A 23,453-nucleotide genomic window follows, 5' to 3' on the forward strand; every position below is an offset into this window, starting at 1 on the left:
CTGTCCAAAATGCAGATATCTATCTTTTTAAAGTATTTTTAAAATCCCTTGGGATATTAGCTTTTTTGGAAGTGAAATCAGAATTACAATTATGAAAGATACTAAAAGAACCCCATTGTAAAATAAAGAATACTAATATAAATAACCTGATTTTTCATTCTACATATGTCCTAGATCCTGAAATACTATATGCAGAATTTTTCCTGGCTCCTGAAAAGTGATATGTAAACATTTTATTAGCCTTTGAAGTAAGGAAAACCTAATTTTGATCCTAATATACTACATGCCAGCGGGGGCTTGGCTTGTTACTTAGCTGCGCTGAGCCCCTGTTTCCACATCTATAAAGTGGGGATAATAAAACCTACTATTATCAGGCTCATATAAGATCAGGTAAAAGTTTCCACAGGGTGCCTAATACGTAGCAAGGCTGCAAATGATTTTCTCTTATTATTTCAAGAATGATACAGTTATGTTTTGTTTGTTTTTTAAAATTCAGTATCAATATAAAGCAACAAAGATATAAAGATAATTAAAAATATATATGAGCAAAGTTGGTACAGAAAGGACACAGAAAATTTATTTACAAATGTTATAAGTTAATGAACTTAAAGTTTTATTCAACATTTCTTTGGCTATTTTTGAATCCCAGGCAAAAAAAAAAAAAATCTCTTTCATGACACTCAATGAAAACAATGCACTAATGACCATTCACTTTAAATATTTATAGAAAGTGTAGTGGAGGAAGTGAGCTAAACCAAGGAAGGAGTTCCTCTGAGGCCTCAAAAGAATGTTCTGAGCCATGCCAATGCACCTCTCACCCCAGAAGAATGGCCAAGTAACCCTGCCCTTCTGTCTCTCCAGGGAGAAGCTGGCTGTGGCCCGACTGCAGCGAGAAGTTGCCGAAAGGAGAAGTGAGGGGGCCATGGTAAGTCCTGGCTGGTCTGCCCTGATCCTGCACCCCCCTCCAAAGGTCTCCACCCTGATCCTGCACCCCCCTTCCAAAGGCCTGCACCCTGATCCTGCACCCCCTTCCAAAGGCCTCCACCCTGATCCTGCACCCCCTCCAAAGGTCTCCACCCTGATCCTGCACCCCCCTTCCAAAGGCCTGCACCCTGATCCTGCACCCCCTTCCAAAGGCCTCCACCCTGATCCTGTACCCCCTTCCAAAGGCCTCCACCCTGATCCTGTATCCCCTTTCAAAGGCCTGCACCCTGATCCTGCACCCCCTTCCTAAGGTCTCCACCCTGATCCTGCACCCCCTTCCTAAGGTCTCCACCCTGATCCTGCACCCCCTCCAAAGGTCCCTGGTTTGAAAGGCATTTTGTCTCATGAAGGAAAGCTAAAAAAATATTTGCTTGCAGCAAACTGAATGCTGTATTTGTACGTAATGTGTTTATAATGTAGTATAGACAGCTCTGCCATTTACAGAGAGGAGAATGAGAGAGAGAGAGGGAGAGACAAAGAGATTATGAAAAATAACTATTTGGGCTTTGAAGAGGATGTTCAAATGTTCACATGGTAATAAGGCTTCATTTTCTTGGTCTACTGAATGCCCAGGCTTCCAGCTGTGAGCACAATATCCATAAATGAGCAATCTTAGATTTTCAGATAAGGACAGTTCAACCTGAGTCAAGCATCTCAGTTCTTCAGACCTCAAATACAAACCACACTAAGGGACACTTAGATGTTTGCTAATGTCATTGTATATTATTCTTTTCTTCTCGCTGTTCGAAGGGCATCTCTCCCTGTCCTTTTCAGCATGTGTCATTTAGAAAACTGCGTTCTGAATTGTACTAAAAGTCAGTGTGGTTTTTTGGTCCATTTCAACTTTATTTTATGTATGGTCTTTGCCAGAGTATGTGCCTGTATTCTTCTCTAACATCGGAGATAGCTGTCTGGCGACCCATGTGCATATGTGGATTAACTGCTGCTGCTACCTCTGAGGGGGGAAATTTCATGCCAGATTTTTCCCCACTTATGACAATACAATAGCACATGTACAATTTTTCAGCAAAAGAATTAGCTTTTTTTGAAAAAGGGAAGTGATGCATTTTTAGATCCTGAAAGCTGCTGCCATTTCATTTCATGAGAGTTCATTGATAATCAAGCCACTGAAGAGTAAGATTTTAAAAATATGCTGGCCTCAAACTTCTCTGAAGAGGGATAGCAACGGGCTACAGCAAGGGGCTCCATTTTGATTGGGCCCTGGAAGGTACCTTGGCTGTGGAGCAGCTAAAATACTCAGGGGATCATGTGGTTTGCTCTGCTCCTGATCTTAACGCAACGAGGAATGTTCAAATAATACGAAGCAACTGCTCACAAGCATTTTTGAGTAATGAGTTGGAAATAAGTTGGAGAAAATGAAGGTTTAGTCTAATGGTAAACTGAAAACCTTCAATCTGGTGTTTTCCTGCACTGCAAAACGTCGAGGGCTAGGCCATTCCTCAGTATTTCACTCTTGTTCAGGGCTTATTCTTATTCCTCAGCTGTGCTCCACTGACAGTGAGGAAGGCTTTCTCCGGTCTCAGTTGCTTCATTTTTAAAACTAGGAGGTTGGAATTGTATGATCCATGATCCCATCAGCTTCGTGGATCATGCCACTGGACATTTTTTCATAGAAAGATTGTATGATGGTGAGCCCTTTCTGATAATAACTAAATAATACTTAAGCTCATAAAAAGAACAGGCCTCTGAAGAGTATATCTTTCTGACTCTGACAGTGAATGAGCCGGAGATGAAATCATCACAGATTAACTCTCTTGTCTTTTACAAAACAAAACCCTCTTTTAAAACATTATAGAAGTAATTGTTCAGTGCAGAAAACACACACAAAAAGGTAACTTTGATTGCTATCAAATAACTTTGGAAAAGTTTCCGGTGTTTTATTACTCTTAATTTAACGGCGGTAATGAAAGAGTCACATTTATGCATTGATTGATTTAGCACCCATTATGTGTCCAGTAACATTCTAGGCACTGGGGAAACAGTGGTGAAAAAAAAAAAAAACACACAAAAACACAAACAGGCAAGAGTCTGAGAGTTTACATTCTAGAAGTTGTGGAAACATACATTCCATGTAATTAGAGTGTTGGATAGTGGGAATAGCCATGAGAAAATAATATCAAGGTAGGGGGCGTGGGGAGTTTAGGGCATAGCTATGTTAATTTCAGTATTAAATCACTGAAAAATTAGTATTTGAGCAAAAATCAAAGTGGGTGCAGGAGTGAACCATGCACCCCCTTCCAGGAGGAGCATTCCAGGCAGAGAGATGAGCAAGTGCAAAGGCTGCTGCCTGAGAAAGCATGGGACAGGATGGCTGGAGGGGAGTGGGGGAGAGGGCAAACAGGAGAAGATGATGTCAGAGCAGTGATGGGGCAGAGGGTAAGTCACCCATGTCCCCGGGCTTCCCTGGTTCCTGCTCTGGGTGACTGGCGCTTTTGGAAGCCTGTGATTTGATTGGATTTACCGCTCTTCTTATTACTGTTATTTCCCCCTTTCATAATTTATCACACTTCCATTCCATAGAGACACCATAAGCCCTCATTTTTTTTAATGTCCTTTATTCTGTTTGTTTTTCAATATTTTTTCCTCTTTCCTTACCTAGTCAAACCCCCCTGAGTTTTCTACTTAATTATAGGCTTGAGCTTTTTTGCTCTTAGGATTCATTTATTTCTGAAGTCCTGGTTCTTTCATCTGACAGCTCCTTAAATCAGGCAGTTCTATTAATCCTCCAAATTTAATTCTTGCTGTTCCAAGCCCAGGACTTTTGTCATGCCTGTAGCAGAAATGGAAAAGACTTCATCACAACTAGATCACCTCTTGTTTTAAAAGACTACTATATAGAGAATTCTATATTTTGATCCACACGAAAAGAGAAATGGTGTTCAAAAAGTTATTTAAACAATATTTTCAAAAAAGCTATATAATTGAGGCAGGTACAGGCAGTCCTTGGGTTACGTCGGACTCGACGTATGTCCTTTCGTGGTTACGTCGCCATCTCCCATTTATTTATTAAAAAAAAAAGTTCCATCATTTCGACGTATGTACATATGTGCTTTATGTTTTTTTATTATTTATTTACCACAAGTAAAGGTCAGGAATCTTTCTTTTAAATTTTTTTGGCTGTTTCACTTCATTACTGCTGTGCATGTGCTCCATGTGAGTGACCTAGGTGCTTATGTAGGTGGGTTCCGACTTACAGCGAAAATCGCATTACGTTGCGCTGTAGGAAAGGATCTCCGATGTAACCTGAGGACCTACTGTAGTTATTTTTAAAATCATTAAACCTGTTATAATCAATGAACCTGTTATAAATAATGTCTTTATTGCAAAGCATGCCTTTATTACAATTTGACTTAATGCAATAAATCTCTTTACTTATACGTTTTAGGAATAGTACCCAAGGCACCATTCTTTTGATATTTGTTTTATTTTGTTAACATACTTTTTATTGGGGAATGATTTTAGACTTTCAGTAAAGTTGCACACCTGCATGCTATTTAACCAGTTTTGTAGTGTTAACATCTGAACGTAACTATAATATAATTATCAAAACTAAGAGATTAACATTGCCATGTTAGTATTAACTAAACTCCAGACTTCATTAGAATTTCACCAGGTTTTCCAATAATGTTCCTTTTCTGATCTGGATGCACTCCAGGGCACCACCCTGCCCGCAGAGAGGTTCCCTTTTGATGACAAGTTGACACATGTGTGGGAGGAAGAACACGAGCTTGAGGATGAGATAGGTCTGGATTCAAAGCCTAGCTCTACCAGCTGTTAGTTGTATGAACTTGGACATGGTATTTTATTGGTTTGTATGGATTCTGCATGCTCTATTGTTCTGTTAACTCAAGTCTTTGGGGAGGCTTTCTTTCAATATTAGATGTTTCAGATTTGCTTCCTTTGTTCTTAACTCTTCCTTCCATGAAATAACTACAAACATTGTTTACATACTTACCTTTCAGTATTTTTCACAAATGGCTATAAGATTATATTTCTCTTAATTCTGGGAAATTTGTGTTTCAGCTTGTGCTTCCTCTCACAGGCTCGGTTTACTGCAAGATCTGTTCTGTCCTTCAGACTCCAATGTCATCTTAAATTTTGTTATATGTGAAAAGGTCCATTCCACCCAAGAGTTATAAAGATATTCATTCTCATGATCTTCTAGAATATATATAGTTTTTATTTTCTGCATGTAAATCTTTGAAAATTCTGGGTAGAGTTAAATTGGTGTGAGGTAAGGATTAAAAATAATGTTTTTGCAAATCAATAGTCATTTTGCATCATTTATTGAGCCATTTAACCTTTATCATAGTCCAAATACCTATGTCAATATGGATGTCAATATAGATCAATTACTGGACTAACCATACTCTTCCATTCACTTTTATGGAGAGAGATGGAAAGGGAGAGAGAGAGACTGGGAAACTGGCTGCCTCCTGCATGCCAGGGATCAAATCAGCCACCCAGGTACATGACCTTGACCAGGAATCAAACTTACAACCCTTTGGTGCTTGGGCCAATACTCTAACCACTGAACATACCATCCAGAGCTCTTGTGATCATATTTTTTTCTGCAAACTGATAAAGACAATTTTACTTATTGAATAGAAGTAAGAGTTAGTAATATGTATTTGTTAAATAGCAAAAATATTTTATATGTACTTATGATACAATAAAATATCTTAGAGTATTTCAAGTTATATAAACAATTTGTGCATGGAGGGGGGGGTCCCTCAGCCTGGCCTGCAATGATGCCAGTGTCCTGTGCCCCGGCCAGCCTCTGGCCAGAGGCCCGCCCTCCCTCCTTCTGTGGGCCAGGGCACATGGGATGATGGGACTCGTTGCCAGGGTGATGCTGCTAGCGTCCAATGCCCCAGCTGCTATGGGTGGTACCATCTTTGTGATTGAGTGATGGTTAATTTGCATATTACCCTTTTATTAGATAGGATGGCTTAAATAGAATTGCTGTTTTCTTATGTTTATTTTGTTTTATTTTAGAAGAATATTACTTCTCCCCACTGTTAGTTCATCTTTGTTTTTGATTGAAGAGATATTTGTATCTGCAGAGCACTAATATCCTACCAAGCACAATTTTATTAAAATGCTTGGGCTATAATTATTCAGTACCTCAGCATTCTATGGTTTCTTATCATCCAGTGACTACTTTCTATTTGGGAAAAATAAAGATACCATTTCTTCATTACACATCTAAAGGCACTAAGGAGACACAGGGTCCCTGCTTACCTGGTTAGAAGATGCCCTCTTTCCTGCATCCACCTATTCAGACACTGGCCTGGTGTTACCCTACTGTCCTACCAGCTAAATTCATAACCATGCCTCCTTTTTGTTTATTTTGCACAATGCACATCCAAGGAGTAATGATCAAAGGTTGAGATATTGATAGTTGGATAAAGAATTTGAGAGAAAGGAGAGCTTGAGGATGTAGGGAGATCGGGACGTCTGGACCGTCCTTGTTGGAGAATGAGGCAGACTTGCAGTATCAGTAGCCCTCCCCAGGTCTTGCTCTTCAGTGCCTCGGTGTAGACAGTCAGCTATGGCACTAGTCCTGAGTTGGCTGGGTTAGCTGATACTAACGTGGACAGAACCACTTGGAAGAAACTTCACTCCTGGGCCTGTATCTGTTCCTGGTTTCCAGGGGATCTTTGTTTAACACCCGGGGTCTCTTCTAACATCTGCATAGTGTTTGAGAGGTTTCCACCTAGTCTTACTTTTAACCTGCTGTTCTCTGCCCTCAACACATGTGAGCATATTTTTCCTTTGAGTAACTTGTAAAAAGCAAAAGTCACAGTGTCCAATACTTGTTAATTAAAAAGGAAGAAATAATTTCTTTTAACTTAAGAGACACATGAAAACAGGAACACTGCACAAAAGCCAAGGGTCATTGCCTTGGTGAACTATCAGGACTTTGCCCAGTGTGCCGTTCTCCTTGCCATTGCTGGACAGCTGTTTAGACAGCTGTAGGATCTGGCCTCTGACAGACAGACGGCCACCAAGAAGGAGAAAGTCAGAGTTTGAAAATCCAGGAGTAAGAGGGGCATGAAGCTATAGTCCCTAAAAATGCCAATTCTCCTAGCTTTCTTAGGGTCAGTCTTGGGTTTTGGTAGAATTAGAAAATGGGTTTTCACATTAGCCCAGTGTGTGCTACAGCTTACTTTCTAACCGCTGGTAGTCCAGGACGCAAGGTTGGATAGGGAAAGGTGAATTAAGCTTTTTAAAAAATTGAGGTATAGTTGGCATATTTGTTTTGGGTACATAATATTAGGATTTGAGGTAATCATCACAATAAGTCTGGTTACCATCTATCACCTCACACAGTTACACATTTTTTTTCTTGTGATGAGAACTCTTTAGCTCTCATCGCAAGAAACTTGCCAACTTTCAAAGATACAAAATACTATTACTAACTACAGTCACCATGCTATACATTATGCACTCAGGAGTTCTTTATTTTATAACTGAAAATTTTTACTTTTTGACCCTCTCCCACCTTTGACAACCATTAATCGGTTCTCTATATCTTTGAGTTCAGTTTTTTAAGATACTACATATAAGTGAGATCATACAGAATTTGTCTTTTCTGTTTGACTAATTTCACTTAGCATAATACTCTCAAGATCCATCCATGTTATTGCAAACAAAAGGATTTCCTACTTTTTTATGGCTGAATAATATTCTGAGCAGGCCTAAACGGGAGTCAGACATCCCTCTCACAATCCAGGACTACTGGCTCCCAACCGCTCACCTGCCTGCCTGCCAGATTGCCCCAAACCGCTTCTTCCTGCCAGCCTGATCACCCCCTAACCACTCTCCTGCCAGCCTTATTGATGCCTCACTGCTCCCCTGCCAGCCCAGTTGCCCCTAAGTGCCCTCCCCTGCTGGCCTGGTCACCCCTACCTGCCCTCCCCTGTAGTCCTGGTCACCCCCAACTGCCCTCCCCTGCTGGCCTGGTCACCCCTACCTGCCCTCCCCTGCAGGCCTGGTCACCCCCAACTGCCCTCCCCTGGTAGCCTCGTTCCCCCCAACTGCCCTCCCCTGCAGGGCTGGTCCCCCCCCAACTGCCCTCCTCTGCCAACCTGGTCACCCCTAACTGCACTCCCCTGCAGGCCTGATTGCCCACAACTGCCCTCCCCTGCCGGCCATCTTGTGGTGGCCATCTTGTGTCCACATGGGGGTGGCCATCTTTGACCACATGGGGGTGGCAATCTTGTGTGTTTGAGTGATGGTCAATTTGCATATTGCCTCTTTATTATATAGCATATGTATAATATGTATGGCTATTTAGTTTATTCATCCATTGGCAGCTTACTTAGATTGTTTCCATGCCTTGACAATTGCAAACGATGCTGCGGTGAACATGGGGGTGCAGACATCTTTTGAACACAGTGATTTTATCAACTTGGTATAAATACCCAGATGTGGAACTGCTAGATCATATGGTAGGTCTATTATTAATTTTGGGGGGAACCTCCATACTATTTGCCATAGTGGCTGCACCAATTTACATTCCTCTCAGCAGTACACAAGGGTTGCCTTTCTCCATATCCTTGCCAGCACTTCTTACTTGTGTTTTGATGACAGCCACTAAGACAGGTGAGAGGTGCTATCTCATTGTGGTTTGGATGTGCATTTCCCTCATGATTCCTGATGTGAACACCTTTCAAGGACTTGTTGGCCATCAGTATGCCTTCTTTGGAAAAATGTCTTTTCAGATCCTCTGCCCATTTTTAAAATTGAATTGTTTATTTTTTGGCTTTTGAGTTTTTTGAATTCTTATATATTTGGGTTCTTATATATCTGGGTTTACCAACACCATTTATTGAAGAGACTGTCCTTTCCTCATTTTATATTATTGGCTCCTTTGTCATAAATCAATCTACCACATGTATGTGGGTTTAATTCTGGACTCATTATTTCATTCCATTGATCTATGTTCTATGCCAATACAATTGTTTTGATTACTTGTAGCTTTGTAAAATATTTGAAATCAGGAAGTTTGATGCCTCCATTTTTGTTCTGTTTCTCAAGATTACTTTGGCTATTCTGGGCTTTTTCTTTTCTTTTCTTTTCTTTTCTTTCTTTTTTTTTGTGTGGTCCCATACAAATTTTAGAATTGTTTGTTCTATTTCTGTGGAAAATACCATTGGAATGTTGATAGGGATTGCCTTGACTTTGTAGGTTGCTTTGTGTAGTATGGGCATTTTAACAATGTTCTTTCTTTTGATCCATGAGCATGGAATACCTTTCCATTTCTTTGTGTCTTCTTCAATTTCTTTCATCAGGTCTTATGCTTTTCAGTGTACAGTTCTTTCACCCCCGTGGTCAAATTTATTCCTAGCTCTTTTCTTTTTTTAAAAAAATTTATTGTTTATGGTATTACAAATAGTAGTACATATGTCTCTTTTTTTCCCCCACTTTATTTTTTGATGTAATTGTAAATGCGATTGTATTCTTAATTTTTTTCCTGCTAGTTTGTTACTATCAATGTATAAAAATGCAACTTATTTTGGAAAAAAACTGGGATTTTATCAGCATGGAAAGTTTGCACTTGTCTCTTTTTGTTAATTTACTGGTGTTAAAAACAGTCAAGGCAGCTCAGGTTAAAGTCTCATCCAAAGAGAAAAGCATCATTCTCAGGGTTTACATTGGCTAAAATATACCCACAATATATATTTGGAAAAAGAGCCAGGAGTGTGTTTTTTTTTTTCTTTCTTACAAAAGCCAACTTAGTAAGTTAGAAAGCCAAGTGGACATGACTTTCTAAGAGTTTAGAATGGTAGGTACCAAACTTTAGGACAGGTTTTGGAATATTTACTAAATTTTGGAAATAGGCCCTGCATTTTGCTTTACTCATTTATCTATAGAACATATCCAGCAGAGAATAATAAATGGAGTCTTAGCTCCATGAAATTTATAACATAGAATAGTTATTATACAAATGCATCAATGTCATACTTTTCATGATCCCTGACTTTAGTCAATGATATCAGAAATCAGTAACAGCCAAAAAATGGATCACTTTGAAAATTCAGTAAAATACTTTAAGTAATTCATTTTAAACAAACACAAGGGAAATTAAAAGTATTTCAGCTGAATGACTCTGAAAAGACCAAATATACACAAACTTATGAGATATAAAATTAATATTTATGGTGTAATGTATCACTTTAAATGCATGGAGTAGATAGAAAAAGAAAAGATTTAAATTGATTAATCTCCAACTCAAGAACTAATAAAGAATAATAAAATAAACCTCAAGAAAGAAGAGAAAGAAATAATGGAACAAAACAGAAGCCAATGAAGCTGAAAATGAAGAAAGAAACTAGAAAACATTTTAGCAATACTAATTTATTCACATACACATAACAATCATAAGACAATTAGACATGTGAGCACTGGGTATTTGATGATATTAAGGATTATCATTAATATTCATTTATATTCTTGGTATTATGGTTGTGGTTTTCTTAGTCCACATTGTTTAGGTGTACATACAGAAATATTTACCAGTGAAATGCTGTAATGTCTGGGTTTGCTTCAAAATAATTTTAGAAAAGGGAAGTAGGTGAGTTTAGATGAAAAAAAAGGCCATATTTTATAACTGTAGAAGTTATATTATGCTTTTCTTTCTACTTTTATAGTTGTTTAAAAATTTATATGCTATTTTTTAAAAATATGCATCCTAAAAGCTGCCAGGCTCTGATGATTTTACAGCGGAGTTCAAGCGTACCTTTAGTGTGGAGATACTATTTATACAAACTGGTGCTGAAAAAGACAATGAGAAAACTATCCCCAACTCACTTTTTAAAATAAACAACATTTAGGAAAGTTTTATATATATATGAATTGCAAAGATAGTACAGAGATTTCCCATATGCCGCATACCAAGGTACCAAGATTCCCCAATTATTAACATTTTGCATTTGCATCGTACATTTGTCACAACTAATGAACCAATATTGATACATTACAGTTTCACCTGATGTCCTTTTTCCATTTCAGGATCGTATCCAGGACCCATTACACTTACCTGTCATATCTCCTTAAGATCTTTTGGTTGTGACAGATACTCAGACTTCCCTTGTTTTTGACGAACTTGGACATTTTGAGAACTGGTTAGGTATTTGGGGGGATTTGTCTCATTGAAAGTTGTCTGATGTCTTTCTCATGATTAGATTGGGATATATTTTTTGGAAAGTAGACCACAAGTTAAAATGTCTTTTTAATTACATCCTATCAAGGTTGCATATTATCAATTGGACTTGTCACTGTGTAGGTGAGCATGGTCACCTGGCTGAAGCAATGTCTGTCAGGTTTCCACTGTGACGTACCTCTCCCCTCACCCCCTTCTTACTGTTCTCTTTGGAAGAAGTTACCATGCACAGCCCATACTTGAGATGGAGAGCATTGTGCTTCACCTCCTTGAGGGTGAAGTATCTGCATAAATTATTTTGAATTCTTCTGCCTGGAACATTTGTATATTCCTCCTTATTTATTTATTCAGTTATTTATATCACAATGCATGCATAGCTATTTACTTTATACTTTGGAATTTAAACCAATATAAACTACTTTATTGTGTTGCTCAAATTGTTCCAGTTTTGGCCATTAGGAACTCTTTTAGTTGGCAAATTTATCTCTCTGACATACTCCTACCATTGTGTTGTTTTTCCTCCCTCCCACCCTCTCTCCCTCTCTCCCTCTCTCCCTCCCTCCCTCTCTCCCTCCCTCCCTCCCCCTCCCTTCTTTTTCCTCCCTTCCTTTTCTTCCCTTCCTTTTCTGTTTTTTATCTCAGTATTTTCTTATTTTCTGGCATACATGATGCTTCATTTGTGTATTTCCTGTTACAGTCTTAGAAATGGCCATTTTCCAAGGAGCACTGGTTCCTTTTAATGCACAAAGGTATTTAAAACCGAGATCTGAGTGCTAGGTGCCAACTCATTTTTATGAGGCTTCTTTCAAATGGTATTTATTTCAGGAGTGCAAAGATAGCTTAAAATTAGACAATGCATTAATATAATTGACACGAGTAATAGATCAAATAGAGAAAACACCATCTTAATAGATATAGAATAACATTTGATGAAAGTCAATATCAGTTTTTGATAATTTTAAAAAATGTAGTCAACCAGGAATAAAAGGGAATTTCCTTATTGACAAAGGAAATTTATTGATAATCTTCAGTAAACATTGCACTTAATGGTAACATGTTAGAAGCATTCCTTGGAAAATCTGTAACCAGAGCAGGACTCCTCCTGTCACTGCTTCTGTGCATTGCTGTGTGTCTGGTCCTAATAAGTGCAACCAAATAAGAAAATGATAACAGCGTTGGGAATAAAAGAACAGTTTGTAATATTTAAAAATAATGATCATATAAATAAAAAAATTGAAGGGACTCTTTAGATAAATTTTTAGAGGATTGTTGGATATAAAATGAATATACAAAAGTCAACAAAATTCCTACTTGTCAGTCATTAAATCTTACTAAGTATACTTTAAAGAAGATAGTGCTTAAAATAGTTTCTAAAGAGGCATACATTCCTTTTTAGGACTGTATTGATACAGAAATTACTAAACATTATAAAGATAAACCAAAATTAGTGGAGAGATATATCTATATTCTTGGAGGGAAAGACTCAATACCATAATTATATCTACTTACCCCAAAGTGATTTATACATTCCATGTAAGTTTTTAATTTTGAAGAACTCCAATTTATCTATTTTTTCTTTTCTCATATATTTTGGTTTTATCTCTAAGAAAGCTTTGAATTAGTTTTAGTGTTGTTTAAGGAAGGGGTCCAACTTCATTCTTTTGCACATCGCTATCGAGTTTTTTCTCGTGTCATTTATTGAAAGGACTGTTCTTCCCCCCCATTGAGTTGTCTTGGCACCCTTGTTAAAATCAGTTGACATGAATGTGAAGGTTTGTTACGGGACTTTCAGTTCTTTCCTGTTGACCTTGATGTCTATCCTTGCGCCAGTAGAGTACTGTCTTAATTACTGCAGTAATAAAGTGACACAAGTACTACTGAGTGGTAAGTTTTGAAACTGGGAAGTGTACATCCTCCAACTTCATTCTTTTTCAGAAGTTGTCTTCTAGGAGTTGGCATCTATTGATTGCCTTTTTCATTCCATTTTAGCTCTTGTTTTTTTGTATGAAGAGTCATTTTCTCAATGACAGTTGGGTGTGTGTTGTGAAACTCTGGGTCTTATTGGAACCTCCTGGGTGGCCAGGCTTCCATTGACACTGCCCAGCAGGAGGAGCGGGAGGCTCTGCCTTGTTAGTGCTGCCAGGTTTGGAAGAAGCCCAGGCCCCCCCTCAGCCTCCACTGACACCCGAGGTGGCGCTTCTCATTGCTACTGGGGGTGCCAGCTCTCCACTCGGCCTGCCCTGATATCACCCCACCCTGGTGCGAGAGGGGTAGGAGTGCCTTGTTACTGTTCCCCGCATTGTCCTCACTGACACTAAGGGTATTTGGCCTCATTACCTCTAAGCAATGGTGAAAATGCTGTCTCTCCCTTAGGCTCCTTTGACATCACCCTCATGGGGAGAGCCTGGTGGGGGAGGGCTGATTACTTCTGGGCAGAAGGAGAAGTCTAGATTTCTCAGGTGGTCTCCACTCACTTTGTGGAATCTGGGAGCTCCTTACCACCCAACAGGGATGAAAGTCCTTGCTCCCTGTCTGGCCTTCTCTGACACCACCCGATGGGTTTTGGGGTGCCTCATTGGAGCCTCCCAGGTATGGAAAGCTAGACTAGAAAACACCAGGAATAGAAGTGGAGACTTCAAATACATAATCACTTTTCACAAACGTGTAGTATGAAGCAGCCTAATATTAAGGTGATAGCTGGAGAGAGGTATGGGATCCAAGGAAGTTTTGGGGTGTTTTTGTTTTTAATGGCTGGCACCGTGCTTGTTTTCATTCTGAAGACAGCTGTATAGTTGAAGGGGGTCAAGTGAGGCTGAGGGAGGCTGCACAGGAATGATTTGGGAAGAGCATTCTGGACCCCACTTCTTCTCATTCCTCTTCACAGCGTAGTGGTGGGAGGGATGGGGACAGAATAGAGACTGCGAGTAAATCCCCTTTCTTTGGCACACAGTGCTCTGGTTTGTTGTTGTTTTTCTTTGCTTCTAATGGCAATGAGCTCCGCAGGGCTTGAGTCATTGTTAGCCTAACCAAATGCTATGTATGATTGCAGGTGGACCGAAAACACACACTATACTGTATCATATATAGGGGGAAACCTCCTGTGTCACTAAAATTCTTATAGTATTGACTCCATTACTTCCAAACTGAAACCATCTGCAACCTGGGTTATTTAGTTTAAGCTCACAATGACTTTTGAGATGTTATATTTATATTGGGACATTTGAGTTTTATATTTTTAAAATACTGATATCTTAACACCTTGGGGAGGGGCGTTGGGTGTAATAACGAAGTTTTCAGCCCCAAGAGGAAATAATGGGAGAATATTGCTTACACAGACTTAAATGCATTTGCTTCTGGCATGTAGGTCAGACCCTGTGGTTGGGGAAGGGGAGCCGGGTCTAAACAGGCTGGACAAAGAAGATACTGCGGAGGCTGTTGTTGCAAAGAGACTAAATCCACATTTAAAGCAGAATTCCAGAATACATTTAAAACAAATAGTCTATTTTTTTTTCATGTGCACACACTCATGATTTTCGTATTGATGTAGACAATATTGTGACAAATGAAATACAGAGTCATTTAAAAGCGAATTCGTGGTTATTTTCTTTCGACAGGTATTTTCTAATCAAAGAACACAGAGGAAAGAAAAGTGCTATTATATGGAAATGTGTAAGGTTAGGAATAATTGTTAAGCAGTTTTAAAGTTGGTTCAAAATACAAATGCTATGTTTAACTAAAGGAATATAATGGCATTCAGTCCAAAAACAGAGCTCAAGTGTAAATCTTAAAGGGAGTGTGTTTGATGAAAGGCATTAGCAATTTCAAAGGTCTTAAAGTGATGTTTGGTGCATTTAAAAAAAAAAAAAGAAAGTGGTTCCATCTGTTAGTTTTTATTTATAACAAAAGGGGGAAAAAGGAGATCATTTTGATCAATGTCTTTTTAATTCTTGGACTTGGTATAAAATAAATCACAGTGTTATGGCAGTTTATTTATAGAGGTTAACGTGGTATGATGTGGCCTTTCACGGTAGCATGGGTTTCACTTGCTAGCGCCTGGGACTTTGATTTGCCATATTACCTGCTGTGGTTTAAGTGATGCAAAATAATTATTGGGGCTCCCTTGTCACAGTGGCCTATTCCACACCTGCACCCTTTTGTTGGGTGCCCGACAGGGATCCTGGATTTGAGGTCTCCAATGAATAGACGTCCTCCCTGCATAGTCCTCCTACACTGGATTGATTTATGGATGTATCAGGGTCTTTGTTAGCATGTAAACCCCTAATTAATTTAAAGCCTTCTGTAGAGAAATTAAACTCCTAGTTAAGATTTTCAACAGACTCAGATGGTGCCAATAATGGGAAGCAAGTCCTATTAATGGATTTACCATGGTCACTGGCATCCACACTTCACAATGAGGGCTGGTGTGTGGAGCTCAGATCGTGCCCTCAAATAAAGAATGGGCTGTCAGGAAGTCATTCCGTTGCCGCCTCTAACCCAATTAGGCTTATCATTGGAGTTCTAGCTTCCCATCTGTAGGGGGAGAGATGGTGAGACAGACAGAGGCAGACCCAAGCAGAAGAGACAAAATAAGGGAAAGAAGAAAACATGATTGGATTACATAAAGCTTCGATGGGGTTTCTCTTCCACTAGTGACTCCGTGTATGACCACTGGAGCTAGCCTTGGTCTAGGTCACAGAAGGAAAATCAAGACAATTCTCAGAATGTTATGAGAATAAATGGATAAGAGGTCTTAAATCATGACCATAAAAATTCTGTCTTTAAATGATGAACTCTAGATGGATTAGGGCTATAAATGATATACATACTGGAAGAAAACAGATGTTTCAACTTTGGTGATGGAAAAGCCTTCTAACTATGACTCAAACTCCAGGTGCAATAAAAGTCTTAAACATTTCACATGAAAATTCAACAATTTTGCTGACTGAAAACACTGTAAACAAAGTCAAAAGATGACTGATATACTGGGGCACAACATTAGAACACACATTAGAATGTATATGCTAATATACCTAGTATATAAAAAGCCTTAAAACGGAGGGTCAAAGGACCAAAAATCCAATAGAAAAGAATAGGAAAGGGATATGCACATGTAACTCAGATGAACATGACCCACAGGCATTTGATAATATATATTCAAGCTCAGTCATAATTACAGAAATGCAAAATGAAACACTACTGATATGTCATTTCTCACCTATCAGAAGGTAAAAACGAGATAATGTTACAACACATTCAGCTGGTGAGGTTGTGGGGAAACACTCATGCTTACTGATGGGAGTGTAAATTGGTGCAATCCTTCTGAAGGGAAATTTGGTAACAGCTAACAAAATTACACATGCACTTACCTTTAGACCTAGCAAGCATAATTCTAGAAGTCTATTCTTATGATACACCTGCAACAATACAAAAGTACAAATGCTCAAAACTTATTCATTTCAGCCCTTTTGTGTGATTGAAAAATACTGGAGACAAGCAAACTGCCCATACATAGGATTTTGGTTGAATAGACTATAGTATAGACACTGGCGGTCTCTGCAGCTGCTGGGGGTGGATCTCTGTGAATTGATCTGGAATAATTTCCAGGGCATTTTTGTATAGCTCTGACTCCTAGAGTCATAGTAATGTTTCACATATCCCAAGATAAGCACATAATTAAAACCAATCAGGATGTGAGGAGAACCCAAAGTGGGATAGAGATAGTAACTAGGTTATAGATTATTAATAAACTGAAGTGGGTAGAGAAAATAATCAACCTAAGTAACTAAAATACAATATTTTGATTGGATACTGTAAAGTGAAAGACAGAAAATGGTACATAAATGCCGTAACCAAGTAGCTAAGATGTTTCTCACAAGGGTATGTTTTATAAATTCTGAAACTACTGAGTTTGCTTATTAGCATTAAACAAATAATTATATTGTAAATAATCATAGAGAATGAGAACTAGGTTTTTATTCTCGGGTAAAGAAGTTATGAATAAGGAAAGGGAGAATGCTAAAATGTACTGTGTGGTATTTAGGGTCAGAGGTTATCAGTAAAAACTCATGGTTATGCATATGTGTGTGTATCTTTTTTACATGTACACACATATTTTGTACACTCAACTCACACACACATGCATATATATACTGTATGTATGTATACCTATACATATAGATACACACAGATGATATATACAGAAATGTAGACATATCTGTATGCATAGGTTTCTATATATACATATATTTCCTAGATCTGTACACTGAAAGGGCTTAAACAATGACACTCCAGAAACAATGATGTAACTAGAGGTAGGTCTTGGCTTCTAAAAACTATTCTCCAATAAAATGAACTGAGACTCTTTAGAGAAGTGATTGATTCCAGAGCTGGAGCAGGAAATACAAGATGAATTTGAAGTAGTTTCTTGTGTCAGGAAGTAAGGAAATACCCCCAGAGAGATGGAAGTTTTTCAAAAGAACACAGGGTCTAACCTGAAGGAACTCTTAATGACCAAAGCTGGGAAAGCCTGAGCAAAAAATAATGTAAATAACCTCAGATTTGAATTTTCCTGAGCTAAAACTTATTAGTTTTTTTAGTTGGATGCAATCCCATTTGTTTGTTTGTTTGTTTGTTTGTTTATTTATTTATTTATTTATTTATTTTTGCCCCTTGCCCAAGGAGATATATCAGAAAAAAATTTGCTAAGAGAAATGCTCGAGATTTTACTGCCTATATTTTCTTCTAGGATTTTTATGGTTTTGATTCTAACATTTAAGTCTTTAATCAGTTTTGAGTTTATTCTTATGTGTAGTATAAGAAAGTGGTCTAATTTCATTTTTTTGCATGTATCTGTCTAATTTTCCCAGTACCACTTTTTTAGTAGACTGTCTTTGCCCCATTGTATGTTTTTGCCTCCTCTGTCAAATATTAATTGACTATAATGACATGGGTTTATATCTGGGCTCTCTATTCTGTTTTCTTGATGTGTATGTCTGTTATTATGCCAGTACCATGCTGTTTTGAATAATATGGCCTTATAGTATAATTTGATGTCATTTAGCATTATTACTCCCATTTAGTCCTTCTTTTTCAAGATTGCTATGGGTATTTTGGATTTTTTTGTAGTCCCATATAAAATTTAAATTTAGGAATATTTGTTCTAGTTCTGTGAAATACACCATAGGTATTTTGTTAGGAATCACATTGAATCTATAGATTACTTTTGTAGTATGGACATTTTAATGATGTTAATTTTTTTATATCCATTTACATGGTATATGTTTCCACTTATTTGTATCTTCTTCGTTTTTTTTTCTTTAGTGTCTTGTAATTTTCTGAGTACAGGTATTTTACATCCTTGGTTAAATTTATTTCTACATTTTTTAAAGCAATTATAGATCAGATTGTTTTCTTAGACAAAACATAGCTCAATGTAATAAATGCCATCTATGACAAACCCACTGCCAACATCATACTCAATGTGAAAAAACTAAGCATTTCCCTAAAGATCTTGAACAAGATAAGGATGTCCTCTTTCACCACTCTTTTTTTTTTTTAACATAGTACTGGAAGTCCTAGGCACAGCAACCAGACAAGAAGAAGAAATAAAATGCATTCAAATTGCAAAGGAAGAAGTAAAATTGTTATTATTTGCAGATGACATGATACTGTGTATAGAGAACCCTACATATTCCACAAAAAAACTCCTAGAACTGATAAAAGAATTCAGTAAAGTAGCAGGATACAAAGTAAATATCCAGAAATCAGTTGCATTTTTATACACTAATAATGTACTGTCAGAAAGGGAAACTCAGTGTTGAATTTTAAGCTCTAAAATAAAACAATTTCCATGAGTCCATACTGATGGATGCTAAAATTAGTGGACAGAAATTTGAGGAAAAATAGAATTTGTAATCTCTGAATGTCTCGTCCAAGATATATATTAAATATGAAGGGAAGATAGCAACTTTACAGTAGAGAAACCTGGTAGATACTACATCAAACAAGTGACCAAGATAAACATCCACCAGTATTAAGATATAGTGGCATCATGAACCTCTTGATATGATACACTAAGAAGAACATATTTTGTGTAAGTGTGTGTGTGTGTGTGTGTGTGTGTGTGTGTGTGTGTGGTATACCCACCTAAAAATGCATAACCTCTTTCCAGTAATGAAAAAAATATCCAAGAAACTCATTTACAAAATGATTGACCTGTACTCTTTATGATTTTTAAGGTTATAAAAGTCAATGGAAGACTGAGGAACTGTTGCAAACTAGAAGAATTCCTGATTAGGGTCCTGCAAAAGGGAAAGGATATTAGTAAAAACATTGATGAAATCAAATGAGCTCTCTTTAATTTAGGCAATAGTATTATAGCAATGTTAATTACATGCACGCATTTTGTAACACTGAAAATATGTAGTGCATAATTTTCTGTCTTCACCCCAATCTCCTTATTCCCTTTTCTGGTTTCCAGATTTCTAGGAAATCTATCATATGTGGATATGAATGATGCTCAATATTTCCACATCCATTTCCTTTCTTCCAGCTCCCCCCAGAGTTGAAATATATGTCTTTATAAGAAAGAACAGAAAATATGACATCTGCCCAAGTTGTCTTTGAAAATCTCCCACCTCAACTTCCCATCATTCCCAAATCTAGAGTTTATCTAACTTTCATTGAAGATTGAGGGGAGCCATCTTCAGAGACAAAACAAAATATTATCTGGGTCTTCCCTGGTTGCCTCTGGTATAAGGATACCGCCCTTTGGCTTCCTGAACTTGACCCTTCTGCATGGAACCATAGTGTATTGCTTCCAGGACTGAAACTCTTGCAGATGGTGTGATAACCTAGGTTGTAGCCTCCAGCGGGTGGCAGGATCTGTGATCTGGAAACATTGGGATCATTAGGGAGAGAATAAAAGTTAGCAATCAATGAAGTATTAAGAGACAAAATGTGATGGTTTAAATGAGCTCTTCTGTTTGAAATGTTAGGATTATTTTTTGTTTTATTTTGTCTTTGTGTTTAATTATTTCTTAGACTTCTGTAGTGCTCAACCAATTAGGATTTATTTAGGAAATTGCACACCTGTGCATCATCAATATATCATTTTGTGTTGCTGTTGAAATTCATGTAAATATAGATATTTGGTACCACTCTTGTGGTTATCTACATTTTTGGATTAATGATAAAGAAATATATAGTTGGGGCTCAAGTCTTTATTTCTAATAAACAAAATGCTGTTGCTCAAAGTGTCCCTTTATAAGATTTCCTGTAGACTTGTGATGAAAGATACTTTTAATATTGTAGGTTTTACTTCATTAAAAGTTAGGATGACAAATAGGCATTTTGGCATGTTAACATATTTACTTGGTCTCAGAAGAATGCTGTTAATGGTTGTCTTTCAAAGCAGTATTTAGTTCTTCTCTCAGTCCCTACATCCAAGTACACCTTTGTAGGAATGGTCTCTTTTTAATAGACCCAGGGATAAAAATATTGTTTCTTATTATTTAAAGAAAAACTTATTTATTTTAACCCCAAATGTCTTCTTTAAGAATTCCTTTATTAGTGTATCCTTTTCCCCTCTTCTAAAGCAGGAATATCAGAATACAAGAATCATGGAGGGCATGTGTGGCTTCATGTATTAGAGGTGTTGTGTTGACAAATATTTCTGGAGCTGGAGATAGAGAGGCTAAGTAATCCCCTGCTGCCCTCCTCAGAATTTTATTATTGATTCAGGCTTTCTACCAGGAGAGGGAGCCACATTCATTTAAAAGCCAAGTTGATGTCTTTCTTTTCTCTGCAAGTTCCAGATGGAATGCCTGTGGTACTCTAGGGGTGGTGGGACCAGACCTTGCCTTGTGGTGGGAGGGAGACTGCCTAGGGAACCAGCATCGGAGGTAGATGACATGAGGATGCTTCCAGTCCTATAATGATGAGTAGATATGTTCTAATGCCTTTCTCTATTAAAACAACAACAAAAACAAACAAATTTTTTAAAGTATGCTTATCTCCAATGCCCACATTTCTACTCAGTTGGGTGGGGGTCACATCTCTATTGGATTAAAAGGTTTGGATCTTTAAACATGTAGTAACCTACTTTTCCTTATCATTCCACAAAACAACTGTACCTTCTTTTGTAGGGTTGATATTACGGTATGAAAAATAAGTTGTAGCCTTTATATTACAATTTGAGAGATGCCTTCAAAAGCATCCTGCCTCAAAATTCTCCCCTTATCTCTCTACCTACCTGCTCAAGTGTTTAAAGTTTAAGTGTGAAAAATTAATTCACTTGGATTATTATATTTTGCTTCAGAGAGTCTTAAAATTATAAACATTCCCTGCCTGGTAATATATTAATCTATCAAGAGCCATGTAACTGTGCATACTAGATTAGTTTATTAAACTTAGGAAGGTTGTCATCTTAGTGATTAAACTAGGAGTTGGTTATGTGGTTTTTAGTGTTTTTTTTTTAATTTTGCTAAGAACACATGAGATCTACCTTCTTAACAGATTTTTCAGTGGCGATGCAGTACTGCTGACTGTAGACACAGTTATGTACAGCAGATCTTTAGAGCTTGTTTGTCTCATTTAACTTTGTCCCACTGATTAGTAACCTGCAATTCCACCTCCACCCCAGCTCCCGGAAACAACCATTTTACTCTTTGATTCCATGACTATAACTATCTAAAATTTTTTAATTCAATTTTTTGAGTGACATTGGTTAATAAAATTACATAGGTTTCACGTGTACAATTATAGAATACATCATCTGTACTTTGTATTGTGTGCTCACCACCCAAAGTCAAATCTCCTTCTATCATTATTCCCCTTTTACCCTCTTCTACCTCCCCTTCTCCCCCTTTTCCCTCAGGTAATTACCATGCTGTGGTCTGTGACTATGAGGTTTTTTTGTTTGTTTGTTTTTTGCTTAATCCCTTCACTTTTTTTTCACTGAGTCTCCCCCTCCTTAACCACCCTCCCACCTGACAGGTGTCAGTCTGTTCTTTGTATCTATGAGTCTGTTTCTATTTTGTTTGTTAGTTTGCTTTGTTCAGTAGATTCCACATATAAGTGAAACCAGATGGTACTTGTCTTTCTCTGACTGGCTTATTTCACTTAGCATAATACTCTTCAGGTCCATCCATTCTGTTGCAAAAGATAACATTTCCTTTTTTATGGCTGAGTAGTATTCCATTGTGTAAATGTACCACAACTTTTTTATCTACTCATCTACTGATGGGTACTTTGGTTGCTTCCAAATATTGGCTATTGTAAATAACACTGCAGTGGAAATAGGGGTGCATATATTATTTCAAATTGCTATTTTTTTGGTTTCTTTGGCTACATTCCCAGCAGTGGACTTGCTGGGTCAAAAGGCAATTTCATTTTTAATTTTTTGAAAAAACTACATACTGTTTTCCACAGTGGCTTTACCAACCTACATTCCCACCAACAGTGCATAAGGGTTCTCTTTTCTCCACATCCACACCAACTCTTGTTATTTGTTGATTTGTTAATGATAGTCATTATGACAGGTGTGAGGTGATGTCTCATTGTGGTTTTAATTTGCATTTTTCTGATGATTAATGACATTGAGCAACTTTTCATATGCTATTGGCCATTTGTATATCTTCTTTGGAGAAGTGCCTATTGAGGTCCGTGGCCCATTTTTTAATGGAAAATTTTTTTTGAGTTTTAGAAGTTCTTTATAAATTTTGGATATGAACCCCTTATTAGATATATCATTGAAACTATGTTCTTTTATCCAGTGGGTTGTCTTTTTTTGTTGATGGTTTCCTTTGCTGTTCAGAAACTTTTTAGTTTGATATAGTCCCATTTTTTTTAATGTTGTTTTCCTTGCCAAAGAAGATATATCAGAAAAAATATTGCTAAGAGAAATGTCTGAGGTTTTACTGCGTTTTTTTCTAGGATTTTTATAGTTTCTAGTCTGACATTTCAGTCTTTAATCCATTTTGAGTTTATTCTTATGTGTGGTGTACGAAGGTGATCTGGTTTCATTTTTTGGGTACGTATCTGTCCAATTTTTCCAATGCCATTTATTGAATAGACACACTGTCTTTACCCCATTTTATGTTCTTGCCTTGTCAAATATTAACTGACCATGTACACGTGGGTTTATTTCTGGGTTCTCTATTCTATTCTATTGTTGTATATGTCTGTTTTTATGCCAGTACCATGCTGTTTTGATTACTATGGCCTATAGTATAGTTTGATTTCAGATAGTGCCATTTCTCCAACTTAGTTCTTCTTT

General features: G+C 37.5%; 1 protein-coding gene across 5 annotated transcripts in view; it reads left to right on the forward strand.

Annotated features, from left to right (window-relative positions):
* Positions 1–23,453, forward strand: part of NCKAP5 (NCK associated protein 5) — a 965,452-nt gene that overhangs the window by 449,359 nt on the left and 492,640 nt on the right. For all 5 annotated transcript variants that reach the window (XM_079782414.1, XM_079782415.1, XM_079782418.1 and 2 more), the window contains one exon: positions 862–925. In XM_079782414.1, the coding sequence (XP_079638540.1) occupies positions 862–925 (64 nt within the window). The remainder of the gene's footprint in view (positions 1–861; positions 926–23,453) is intronic.

Source organism: Cnephaeus nilssonii (assembly GCF_951640355.1).
Source record: "Cnephaeus nilssonii genome assembly, chromosome: 10".
Classification (NCBI taxonomy): Eukaryota; Metazoa; Chordata; class Mammalia; order Chiroptera; family Vespertilionidae; genus Cnephaeus; species Cnephaeus nilssonii.